This window comes from Leucopleurus acutus, assembly GCF_964270905.1.
Source record: "Leucopleurus acutus genome assembly, chromosome: 2".
NCBI lineage: Eukaryota > Metazoa > Chordata > Mammalia > Artiodactyla > Delphinidae > Leucopleurus > Leucopleurus acutus.
Window position 1 is genome coordinate 15,478,905 of NC_139143.1, and position 13,887 is coordinate 15,492,791.

Sequence of the window (13,887 nt, forward strand, 5' to 3'; positions counted from 1 at the left end):
GGGGAACTGAATATTACAAAGTGTGCAAAAAAGGTCAAATTGAATTTAGAGAACCTACTACCATATTCAGATATCTCAAAAATGATCATAGTTGATGTTTCAAAGATAACCACGTCATCCATCTTCAGCCCATATGAAATTTATTAAACTACAAGAATATAGTATGGTCAGATTCACATTAAATAATAAATAATTCTATTCGAACTGTAAAAAATTGCCTTGGAAATTTGACTTAGACTTTCATGGCACATACAGAAATGTGAGAACCTAAAATCCTCACTGAGTATACTGGGTTGGATAACTGACCAGATTAATTAAAATCCATGGATTATCTACAAGCTAATTTTAATCAAACATTATATACTGATCTGTCAGTGACACTGTCTTCAAAAATAGCATCACATATATTTACACAGCAAGTATTCAGAGATGCTTTATATATAAGGTGCACCTCATGTATTCCTGTTACTTTGTCTCTATGTTACCTAGACACTTAGCTCTGTATCAAGATCGTCCATTGAGAAACTCTTGGCCACTTTAAGCTGTTGGCTGTTTCCCAACCTCAAGCCTCAGTGAAGGAATTCTCTCTACTATATCCCCCTGTGTGAAACAGAAAGATTCTGAGCTATACCTTTAGATTAATAATTCTTCAGAAAGGGGTTTGATCTGATATATCCATATATTATAGCCAAGCTATATCAAGAATAACAAAAGAAAGATGGGTTTATTACTTATAATTTGGGGCGCACAACTTAAAATATACCGAAATAACTTTCCTATAACATTTTCACTACTGGTCTATCTTCAAAAAATATGCTGTCCATATAAATATGTGCATATTTATATATGATGTAATATAATGTGGTATAATATAGAACAAAGAGGATAACTTGCTAATATTTAATACCATGCATAAGATATACTCTTTTCTGAAAAACTTGTGGTGACGATGATAAATATCAACAGTGCTCAACTGTTAAATGACTGAGTTTTAGTCTCAACTATGTCCTGAGTAGCTCGTGACCTTGGGTAAGTCATTCAGTTTTCCTGGCCTTCAACGTTTTTATCTGTAAGTGAATGTGCAAATAAAGGCATTTAACATTTACTGAACACTTAGCAATTAAAAGATTGGATTGGGCACTTTACATACATTGACTCCCTGAATTGTCCCAGTAGCCTATCAAGTTGGTCACTTTATTATTATCATCCGCATCTTATACATAAGCAAACTTAGTTCATGGCGCGAAGCAATATCAGAATTTGAACCATGGTCTCTAACTCCAAGGATGGTACACTACCCACTGCAATATACTACTTCCTCTTAAAATGAGAAGTTCTAGCAATTGAATTCTAAGGTTCATTCTGGTTCTATCATCCAAGAATTAATTTTTAAAGAAAGAGATCTCTATTTGCTATCCTTCCATTTATTTTTAAAAGAGTGTCATAAAACTTCCTGTAGGCATGTTTCTAAGTAAGCAAGCATATTTCTTAAAGTTTGGGAGAATCTATCATACAGCACTGTGCGTCAATATCACAGCCATTCACAGAAATAAATCTGAAATGTTTAAGTAGAGATTCCACGCTTTTCCACAAAAGGTTAATCTGAGTAATATGCACAGTTGAAAGGACCTTTGGGAGGGTATTCCTCTTCTACGTTTACAAGTCTGCATTGCAGACTGGGCTCTGCCGTGACACAGAAAATCACAAGATTAAGTAGAGCTGGACTATTTTTTTTTCCTAAAGTGCTGACCATGTCAGGAGGAATCAGTCCTCCCTTGAACCCGTAGCTGTTCCTTCTCCCTCTCTCCCTCCTCAGCCCAGGCTACCATGCGCCCTGCCATAAACATGCCGCCTGGCTGAGGGGGCCCAGCACTTCAGGGAATTAATCCTTCCCTAATGTAGGTTAAGCAGGTGTGAAGCCCCCTTCCTACAGAGAGGAGGGAGCTGCTCTTCAGAGACACCCCTGGAATTACGGTGTTTCATTGGGCTCCAGTGACTCTCAAATCCATACAGGCTGTGCTGCTGACCTGGACGGCTGGTCATCCACTGGCTTAATCTGAATCCAGTGGAAGAAACTGGTCCTTTCCCCTTCTTGATTTTATAATATTAACAATAGGTAGTGAGGACTTAACTGCCCATTCTGGCAATGGAAATATAATTTCCTTATTGGAAGCAAAGTTCTGTGGTTAAATGGAGACATGTAAAATTGTGGGATGAACTAAGGTGAATTGACTCTAGAGCTTAGAATTACCCAGAGGTGCTATTTACCCACTATATGTTTCTCTTTAACTAAATTACGATGCATTAGTACTTTTAACTCATATAATAATAGCACAGAACTTCACATTAAGAGATCCAAGTATAAAATGAAAGCTGAATATCCCTTTGACTTGGGGTTTGTGTACTTTGTACGTCATTCCTGATTCTTGGTGGAGGAAAAAAACATATAACCTGGCAAAAATAAATAAAAAATAGAAGTGGTTGATTGCTTCTGAGAAAATCATAGTTTGTTTTTTTCTTTTCTGGGGAAAACCAAGAAATTTTTTTTCTTAAGAGAAATATCAAGGTATTTATAAACAAATGGAGGTATTATATCTGTTTATCGTATACCATAAGCTTCTTAGAAAGTTTGGTCAATTAAAGGGATTTTTAGCAGGTTAAATACATTCTCCTAATTGGGTTCTTCTAAGAATCATATATGAAGGTTGAAAAGCGGCCTGAACTGGGGAGGAAGCAGCTTGGCGTTAGGGAAATTCTATGCCTGGGGACATGTTTGGTATAATGTTAAAAATATTATCTGATTGGTAAGATGCCACTGATGTGGATGGCTTGGGTCACTTTGGACACTGATTTGTTGAAAATGAAGAGAAAGAGAATAATGAAAAAGTATAGTTAAAGGGAGGGCAGTGCCTTGACTATGTGGACCCTGACTTTGGTTAATAAGGAAAATTCACATGGAAGAGCAAAAAGGTAAATGAATAGCAAATTCCTTCTGTAGATTTCCCCTCCCCCTTCTCCTTCCACCCCTCTGATAACCCCTCTCGGCAGAGGCAATTCAACAGTCTACGAGATCCGCAATATCAAAACTACTCCTCAGTAGTCCTCACACCTTTCATTCCTCCCCAAGTGTCCACAGGGAATTCAGTTCAACCCCCTTTCCTCTTTGCTTCATCTACATCAGCACCATTTCTTTTTATGCATCAAAACCACACTTTGTATCTTGAACCTGATGGTCACTTATTCACCGAACCTTGGTCTAGCAAGGAAGTAGGCTGACTTAGTCACATTAAGGAATACAGCCAAGGCAAACATTCTTGGGAAAAAAGGCAAACAGAAGAGCAAAGTTACATGGCTTTTCTGAGGCTTTCAAATTCTTTTTATGGTGATGAAAAAGCTCCATCCTTTACAACACACACACACACACACACACACACACACACACACACACACTACTACTACTACTACACAGCGCTTACACTTTCACATTAACTATTCTATTTCATGTGGGATGACTTGACTATTTCTTTTTTCCAGTGTAATTAGGTTATGTCCTAGCTTTCATAAACTCATTTAGATATAGGCAATCTTGGATTACGCAGCTATTTTTATCTACAAAATATAATGCGTTGTACCAGAAATTCTGAGTTCAGCTGAGTAATACTTACACCCTCATTCAAAAAGAAAACTCAGCATTTTTTTTCATTTTTTTTTGAAGAAACCACTTCTCTGTGTGCTTTCAAATTACTCTGTATTCCACAGAAAACTGTTCCTCAGATGCTTGAAGTCTCCAGCTGCCACACAATTTATATATCTTTCCTCTGCTCTTTGTTTTTCAGCCATTTTCCCTGAATGTCAAAGTCAATTTAGTGCATTTCACTTTGCTGAATAAATCAGAGGCGAAATCCTTGCTAAAAGTGAAAATTTGATTTGCTAAAAGGAGCTTAGGGCAACTATTAATCAATATATCCAGAGTGCCAAAGCCAAGGCCACGACAGACATGCATTCATTTGGAGATTGGCTGAGGCAGAGCAAGGGGGACGCAGGGGAAAACGTGTGACCAGCCCACGGGAGGGAGGTGGGATTAGGGATGGAGAGAGGGTCAAAGAGGAGCAGAGGGAGAAACAAAACACGCCAGCATCACGTTTAAACTTCTCCCTCCAATTCTTCTTTTAGAGGTGGAAAAGTATTTTAACGAGCCATTTAAGCATATATGGGTTATGCTAGTTAAATCAGCTTCCACATAGAATTCTTTTCACAAGACACAGAAGTCTCTCTCTCTTGAACTCATCAAGTAGCCTCGAGAAGAACCTAAAAGTCAGAAGTAACAGCTCTATGAACAAGCAGAATTCCAGAACAGAAAGATAGGAGTTGGGCCGGGTCTATGGGATGTCAATATTTTGATAACCCTCAGGTAGAGTGCAGGCTTGTTCAGGCTTCTGATATATATAGTGAACCAATTGATGAGACTCATCCTGTCACCTTATCATTCAAAAGAGTTTTGCGATTACGATTACTTGCCTGAAAATGATACCATCTTTTAGGACTTGATGAATAGAGAAATCTTCAACCCAGTGAATCTGAACGGAATTGGGGAGGAAGAGCCTTCAATTTTAGCAACCAGTCATTTAAAAACTTTTCCAACCATTCAGCTGAGTAGCTACACAGCGATCACCTTGTTTCATTAAAATTTGTGATCAGGGATATAAAGGGCACACTATCAATCAAACACCTTGATTTTTATTGATTTTAAAGGTGTGTCATGCCTTTCCTCTTTGATTCAATTCTCCCTTCATTTTATAAATGTAGAGACAATATTTAAAGACAGGGCAGATATGTTCCATTTGCCTAAACTTGTATGAAAGGCAGGTAGGTAATCTGGAACAAATGACAAAAAATGTACAGGGAAGTAGAGGAGGATAGGGGAGAAAGACCTACTGAAGCTACTGGTAAAAAGTCATTTAAGTTAAATATTCCATGGTTCAAGTAACACTACTAACAGTGTGAATCAAACTTCCTGACTCTAGGGGACAATAAGAATTAAACAACTGAATTGTTATGGACATCAAGTAAAAGTTCGTGAAAGTGCTTTGTAAACAATAATAAACTCTACCGATGTTAGTTGTTTTTGTATTGAAAGCGTAATCCCACAAAAAAGAAGATTACCACATAACAATGCACGTATGTATGCACAGATATTTACGCAGACACAGATCCACGATTCAGGGTGGAGATCAGGTTACCTGTAGCTTGAATAAGCCCCCCAGTACCTAGCATAGTATTAGGTCCATAGCAGACACTCAAATACTTAAATTGTATTCATGACTGCTATGAAATCACGATTCCTCGTTGATCAGAGGTACACAATGGCATGACGACGAATGGATGGCAGATATATTTGGGGGATACCTAGGAATGGACCAGACACTGGAACAGAGCTTACGTGAGCACAGGTAATTCAGCATGGTGACGGCACTGTGCTTCAGGTCACAAACAATGGCACTGAGTGGTGTGGAGAGGTCTTTGTGAGCATCTTTAATAACATTTGGGGGTGTCTCTTGAACCAGGTCTCTGTCTGGGAAACCTCAAACCTTCTTTGTTGGTCTTTCTCCTTTCTAGCAAGGGAGCTGCAGAAAATGAACAAGCCTGTAGGGGATCTTTCAGATTAGTTTTTTCACAACATAGTTTTCAACTTGTTCCTTTCTCCATATCACAACTGTGACTTCAGAAACTGATAAACGTTCAGTTATTTCAGGTGTGGCTGAGGAGGACGAACCTGACTATCTAGAAGCTAATGGTCTTGTTCGCCTAAGACAGAGTGATGGCCATATCCATACAGTGATCCTCTGGGTTAAATAACCTTTCCTTCCCTTTCTATTATAATCGATGTTTGTTCTGAATATTTTTTGAAATAGCTCTTATGAATACTAACTTTTTGGATCACTTGGCTCTAATTACAATAAAATGACAATCTATGCACAATCTCTTAGGCACTAAAATGAACACTGAATATTTTACGTTTTTAGATCATTCTTGATAATTTGCAAATTAATTATGCATATGTGTATAATTTGCATGTGTGGTTTTTTTCCTCATTTGATTTTCACAATATAACTCATGGCCAGACCAATTACATAACTTACAAAACATTACTCAACTATATACAGCTCAGGTTTTCTGATTTTACTTTCAGAATTATTCTACCTTTTATAAACCACAACTACCGGTACACAGGTATACAACTCCCAGGTACATTAAACATAACTTCCAACTATCTGATAATTGAATATAGTTGTAATTTAAATAGTCTTACTAAGTGCCAAGGCATTGGATCTTAAATTTAAAATTTCTCCACTTGGGGCTTCCCTGGTGGCACAGTGGTTGAGAGTCCGCCTGCCGATGCAGGGGACACGGGTTCGTGCCCCGGTCTGGGAAGATCCCACATGCCACGTAGCGGCTGGGCCCATGAGCCATGGCCACTGAGCCTGCGCGTCCGGAGCCTGTGCTCCGCAACGGGAGAAGCCACAACAGTGAGAGGCCCGCGTACCGCAAAAAAAAAAAAAAAAAAAAAAAAATTTCTCCACTTAACTAAAAGACTCAATGACTTCACAGTTCTGAAATCATTAAGTTACATGCATATAAGAAAAATTAATCCTGAGAAAAGAGCTGTAATCGCTTTAATTCACTTGTAGCAAAGTAGAAATTACAACTACGCGTAAATTCAGTTATACCACGGGGTGGAGGGCGGAGCCTCAGAGCCAATTAATAGCTTTGTGCTGTGCATATTTTTAATCAACTAATCAATAGTACATTTTTCAAGTGCCAATGATATAGAAACGAAACAGCATATTAGGTCCTTTTTATATATAACATAACTCTCTTAGTTAACTATGCCGTTTCCTGCACGTGAAACCATAATCACATGCATACACATGAAAACTTACCTGGTGTTACAAATGGAAACATAATCTTACAGTAATTATTTCCACCACAATTTTTTGTGCTTTTCCACACGTCATAATCATGTAATGGTGCCAGCAGTTTAAGATAAGTAATGGGCAGTTAAAAAACAAAACCTTCACAACTTCGCCTGGGGAATGATACAATCTAAAAAACTGATCTCTATGTAAATAAAATGCATTAGAACAATAAATATATCTTTAAACAGTATCATTAGCCATAAATATTAGTTCAAAACATTCTTGGGTATTCTCTCACAAAATTTATATCCTAATATAGAAATAGTTTATCCATGTTCTTTAGAGATTTCTGTCATTTATAGGAAATTCTAAGTACTTCTGTCGAGAAAACTAGAAAAAGCCAACTCGCTGCGCAAGTTTTAATACATTTTCCTAAGTGAACGTTTCAGAAAAAATGTTTCAGAATAAATGGAGAATACTGGTTTCTATACTTTAGACTTCTGTTTCTTACATGAATAACTATACATAAAGACTGTTTTATCACATCTCTTCCTAGTGTGGTTTTCTTTTTGAGCTTAATAGTTCCTGCCTTCATTTGGTATGAAGAAAAACTATAGTTTTTTGTGGGTTTTTCCTGTTTTAAAAATGTCACTAAGAGGCTCCAAACTTGAATGGAGTCCGCCTTCTTCAGCAGGTAACTGTTCGATCTGTCATGTCAAAAATAAACAAGCCCACCTGATAATCTGCCATATTTGATAAAGGAAAAAACAACTTCTAAAATACATCCATTCACTGAATTGTTCAAATACCTTTCTCTTAAAGTCATTCGTCTGGCGAGATCCATAAATATATTTAAGCCACTTATATAGGTCAGCTAATATGGGTGATGCTTTTTTAAGCACCATCTGACGAAGCACATTCTGCATTTTGCTAACAAAGTTACAGTACAAAATAATATTTTAATCAACCACAAAGAACAATAATAGATCTGACTGCTGGACTGATAATCGTCTTATCACACCCTGTGAAACCTAGCTCTAATATTTGACGGAGCCGCCATTACTTGGCAGCCCATTCTAAAAAAGGCCAACAATGGAGAGAGAATGAAGTGGAGTGTGCAGGACCTCCGTATCTACATAAAAGAGATTAGAGGCGACAGCGGTCCATTTTACAGCTCAATCATATTGTGTTAGCATGCGCTTATCCGAGCGCGGACGAAATTGAAAGAGAAATAAAAAAGAGTCAGGCAGATAGGAACCAGAAAAGCGAGGCATGAGCAATTTCCAAGGATATAAAAGGATGCTAATGGTGGGGCCCTGTCATTCTTAAAAAGGGCTATTAGGGCACCATCATCTGTTCTGGTGCCCTTATGCTCCTTCAACTAAAGTCAAGCATTTTCTAAAGCCCTTGTGATCTTTTTGCTTCTAGAGATAAAGTATGGTCATGTTTCCGAACAACACACTTTTCCATTTATGTGATTTATTAAAGTAAGTCAACTAATTCTATTTACTGATTAAAAAAAACCCCACTCCCTATGTATTCTTCTTCAATATTTTCTTTTGTTGAATTTGTCACTTTTTTATGTAGCAAAAGCAAGTATACAAAAGTATCTTCCCAGGAGTGCAGAAAGGCTACTGATCTGATCTTATATGCTAAACTTAATTTTTAAAAAGTGTGTGTGTGTGTGTGTGTGTGTGTATGTGTGATTCCACAAACTGAGAGCAGCACAAAGAGAGCAAAGGCTTGGATTTTAGTATATTTAAAAAAAAAATTTCACTTTAGTTTTAAAAGAAGCATTAAAAAACAAACAAACAATTTTGAACTGAAGATTAAGACGTGAAATTTCCGTTCTGATTTGGCTTTAATTCCAGCTCTGACCCCAGTTATGAGGACTAGGTCATGGTATCAAAAACACATTTTTACTTTTATCAAGGCAGAAATGAGACTTTAATCTTTATATTTTCTTTGGCTTTACCCCCTCCCCATCCCATGCTCCATGTTGCTGCCGTGCCCAGGCTCCCTGAACCCGGCTATATAGACCAGCACGCTGGTATCACAGCATCTTTTACTTCCACCTCCGAACACTGCATGGCACACTTACTGTTATGAAACTTAAAGGCATTTCAGTGAATTCGTGTTTTGCTAATCCCTCTCTGAAAAGCCAAGATACTCCTTGCAGTCATTTAAAACACCCTCCGGGTATCACGAGAAACAGAGCTGTGAATCATCATTGCACAGTAACCTCCTCTGGCATTTGCTGGGGAGAGAGAATAACGTCAGCCCCTACCAATTCTAAGCCTCAGCTTAAGACTGAACACATAATCGTATAGCAATTGTTTCCACCACTGGAAATGCTGTTACTCATAGTTATTTAAAGTTACTGTCTTCACAAAGGTCACCAGAGCCCCTTTACTGTGACAAGTTCCTCTGTAAGCTGACATTTCTACTTAGATACACAACTGGACCCACAAATTTATCACTGACTTTTCCTTTCCAGAGAGCAGCAGCAGGAGTTGTTGACTTTTCTTGATCGTTATTATGGAACGTCTGTACGATAACAGAATATGGGCTTAACAAATTTCTTAATTCAGGGAGAACTTGGGCAGAATTCGTGGCCTCTCCCGTTGCAGAGCACAGGCTCCGGACGCGCAGGCTCAGCGGCCATGGCTCACGGGCCCCGCCGCTCCGCGGCATGTGGGATCTTCCCGGACCGGGGCACGAACCCGTGTCCCCTGCATCGGCAGGCGGACTCTCAACCACTGTGCCACCAGGGAAGCCCTGTGCAAGTGTTTTTACCTCTCTCTGCCCCAGATCTCCCTATCTTTGAATTAAGGATAATAACATGTGATTCCTGGGTTAGAACAATGGGTCTCAACCGGGGAAGGGGGGCATGATTTTGCCCCCCAAGAGGACATCTGGCAATGTGTGAAGACATTTTTGTTTGTTACAACTCAAGGATGCTAATAGGTAGAAACCAAGGATGTTGCTAAATACCCTACAAGGAACAGGACAGGCCCCATAACAAAAGATTATCTGGTTCCAAACATCAATTGCGTCAAGACTGAGAAACCCCGGGTTAGAATAATGCTATTTTAAACCTGTGAGTATGTATGTCTGTGTACCTGTGTGTGTGGATAAATGTAAATGATATAATATATATTGGTTATTTTTAAAAGTATCTGTGGACACTTCAACAAATCTTACTTTTGTTTCTTTCTAAAACCCTTCACAACACTTTCCTTCCGGAAAAGTTTTCATACACTGTTTAGGTAAATTCTGGTTGTTTCCACCGCTACAACTTCCAATGTCTCACCATCTTTCAGCATATTCTATTTCGATTTTTTTTGCTTTTTCTAAAAACCTTATAGATATGATTACAATCCAAATGCAAATCAGCTATCCACACAATCAAATTCTCATCTTTCTTTTAGATGCAGTGACCCTTGTGGAGGTATCTTCTAAAGAGTACACTCCAGCTCACCTACTTAACTAGTTTTGACTTAATTGGGGGTGCTTTATTAGCAAACAGTGTAAGACAAAGTAGCCGGTATAATACAGAGTGATGTTTAAATTAGTTTACAATTTGCTTGGCCTCATCTAGAACTGCAGTGAACAAAGCCATTCAGAAATGTCAGCTGTGTTCCCAAGCACTGTAACAAATTGTCGCCTGAACGCTGCACACCTAATGACTTCAAATTAGCTTCACTGCGATATCGCCTGACAGTTCGTTACGACTGTTAGCAACATAGCTGGCGTATCATGACCAATAAATTGGTTTCAGTGTGGGCTGGGAAAGGGACTTCCATCAATTTGATTAAAGAAATTACTGTAGCATTCAAAGCATAAAGACAAACTAGTTTAAGGAGACAGAAATAAGTTCACTGTATCAGAGAAACACGGCTCATCGTCCAAAAATTTGTTTGTAAACTATTTGAAGATCAAAGCTCAAACAAACAATAATTCAAGTAGACTACTAAAATTCTTAAACCTTGTGATCAGGTATATGTTCACTGATCTAAGGACAGGCCTGGAGAGAAAAATAATTGGATACTTTAAAATACTACTTTTGGGACTTCCCTGGGGGCGCAGTGGATGAGACTCTGCACTCCCAATGCAGGGGGCCCGGGTTCGATCCCTGGTCAGGGAACTAGATCCCACATGCATGCTGCAACTAAGAGTTCACATGCCACAACTAAGGAGCCCGCCTGCCACAACTAAGACCCAGCACAATCAAATAAATAAATATTTTTTTAAAACCTGAAATACTACTCTTAAGTCACCATATGAGAATATTTACAATGTCAATTTAACATTTATTTTCATAATTTATGTATAAATTCATGGTAAATATCTAATTGTAAACCAAAGCAATATGCAAATATGAAAAACAATTCAGTATAAATCGCCACTATGAACAACAAAATAAGTGATTTTTAAAAGGAAAAAAGGTATCTAGACTACTCCTGACAAAAACTTTTTTTTATTACGATATTATAGCTTTATTTAAGACTTAGGAAGCTAAGATAGAGTAAGTTCGGGAAGTTGTCCCATTGGCAGGCCAGGCAGGACTTATACCCAGGATGTCTGCCTTAAAGCCCCCAATTCATAAACATTTATTTAAAGTGAAAAGAAAAAACAGAAGTATTTCCTTAGGAGAAAACTCGGACTTTTTAAAAGAATAAAGAAATATTTTAACAAGTTATATTCTCTTTATCTTAGGTTGGCAATAGTACCTTCATATGCGAAAAAAATAATTAACAAGCATTCAAGATGGTACAGTTATAAAAACAGCATATGATTCTATTAGGACCAAGAAAGCACTAAATTAAGTACGACAAAAACAAATGTAAAGGTTTAAAAAAATCCTAATGAACGGGAATTGCCTGGTGGTCCAGTGGTTAAGACTCTGTGTTTTCACTGCCGATGGTTCGGGTTCAATCCCTGCTTGGGGAACTAAGTTCTCACAAGCCGTGCAGTGTGGCCAAGAACAATAAATTAATTTAAAAAATACAAATAAAAAAGCAAATTAAAATAAATAAATAAAAATTAAAAATCCTAATGAGAAAATTGTGAATTTGCCTAAATCAACATATAAAGCTTAGGGAATTAATTGCAAACTTTTCTTTTTCATTTCAGAAAAGGTACCTGGAATATGCTTCGCCCATCCAATGATAACCACCAATTCTCGATCGGCCAAGTCGCACAGTGTAGTGAGGGCTTTGATGTCACTGTCGGGAACAGTAGGGTCAGGCATGGCATAGATCTTCTCCGGTTCAGCCACCAATAAATGTGAGACAATCTTGTTATCTGCAGAATCAGACCAGAGCACTACAAGATCACTAGTAGCATCATCCCTCTTTCGCACGTTCTAAACTAGGTGGTGTTTTGAGCAGAAACAAAAAACAACAAAAACACCCCACAAACACCTATAATCAACCCCAAATATTCCATTTACGGTTCAACATATATACATTAAACAGTGTTCTGGAAAACCCATAGCAGTTGTAATAGTTCTTTGTTTCTTCTTGGCTTCACCTGCCTTTGCTGGAATGAAGCATCTGTCCTGTAATGAAATTTTTTATAGCAAACAGATAAGAGAAGTTAGAGGCTTTCTGGGTCTGCTCTTTGATTCTTAAGTGGGATCTGGGGAAGCAGATTAAATAGCATACAACAGCTTTAAAATAAATATCCACATAAGCCATTGAAATATAGAACATAATGCAGGAGGCAAAGAACTCCTACTGCCCATAGACATAATGGGCATGAAAGTCATTAACTGTCCTAATTCCTTTAAAGAGGAGCAAAGGTCAGAGCCCTTCTGCCGGGGTGAATTACTGACTGTATAACTCTGTCTCTGTGGGATGCATTCAATACAAACGACTTGCCTTTCTCCCCCTCCCCACACACCCGGCCCATCTTCCAAATACAGCCAATGTCAGTTTCCAGAAAAATACTCCAACTTAAATGTGACTGTATTTCCTCTTTGGAGCGTCTAATACTTTAATCCTCTATTTTCATCTGTTGTCTTTAGTTCATTCTCTGGTTCAGATTTATCTGTCTGAAATTTGTGATATATGTTTTTAAAATCCTTCATAAAATAAACACTAGAGACAAATGGAAAGCATCACATCAAATGTGTTTTATCGCTCAGGGCCATGTGAGAGTTTACGGAAGGGGTTATAAAGCCTTGCTAACAGAATGATTTTTCTTGTTGGCCCCACTTTCAATTTCTACATGTAGCTTTAGATTGGATACTTTCTTCTAAGTGAGGAAATACAAATAGGTAAGAATAAACTCAGATATTTCAATGTCTGTGTCCTATTACTCTAGAAAACTAGGGTATTAAATGCGATCCGTGTGAGCCAAGTCAAAGGTTCCTCTACGTTTATTAGACCATTTGCCTTTCCCTATACATTTTTAACTTTTTTAACTCAAAATGAACAGACTTCATATACCTTAGAATTGAAAACATAGTTCTTTTTTTGTCTGCTGTAACAACGTAACAAGGATACTTATCCAGGCTACAATTTGTAATTTTTCTGATAGAGTTTAAAATTTTTACTACTATGACCGCCACATGAATTCTGTTCACTTCAAATTATCAACAGATAACCATTCAATGGCAGTAATATTCAATTATTATCAAATTAAAAATACAGGTTTGGGAGGAAGTATTCCCAAATATCGTATTTTCTAGAAAAGAAATTAAAATCAAATTTTTGTTTTAATTTGTAGGATCTGAAGGGAAGGACATTTGTTTCTCGTATATGCCATCGAAACAACACCCTGTTTTTTAGCTACGCTTGGAAAAGCTTCCACTTTCATTGCTCTGACAATGCAGCAAAACCTGTCAGCAACTACTAGATCCTCAGGATTAGAAGAGAATGCAGTAATAAAGGGTACAAAAATGCAACGGAAGGAAACCGTGATTCGAGTTCTTTTAGTACAGGGAAAATGCAACCTGTTTTAC

At 37.9% G+C, this 13,887-nt stretch overlaps 1 protein-coding gene across 4 annotated transcripts in view; it reads right to left on the bottom strand.

Moving 5' to 3' along the window:
- The window catches only part of ESRRG (estrogen related receptor gamma), a gene marked incomplete at both ends in the record, with an annotated part of 493,979 nt that overhangs the window by 44,100 nt on the left and 435,992 nt on the right, over positions 1-13,887 (bottom strand). For 3 of the 4 annotated variants that reach the window (XM_082834452.1, XM_082834454.1, XM_082834455.1), the window contains one exon: positions 12,063-12,224. In XM_082834452.1, the coding sequence (XP_082690578.1) occupies positions 12,063-12,224 (162 nt within the window). Of the gene's footprint in view, positions 1-12,062; positions 12,246-13,887 lie in introns of all 4 variants that reach the window. The other variant, XM_082834453.1, reaches the window with a different exon arrangement.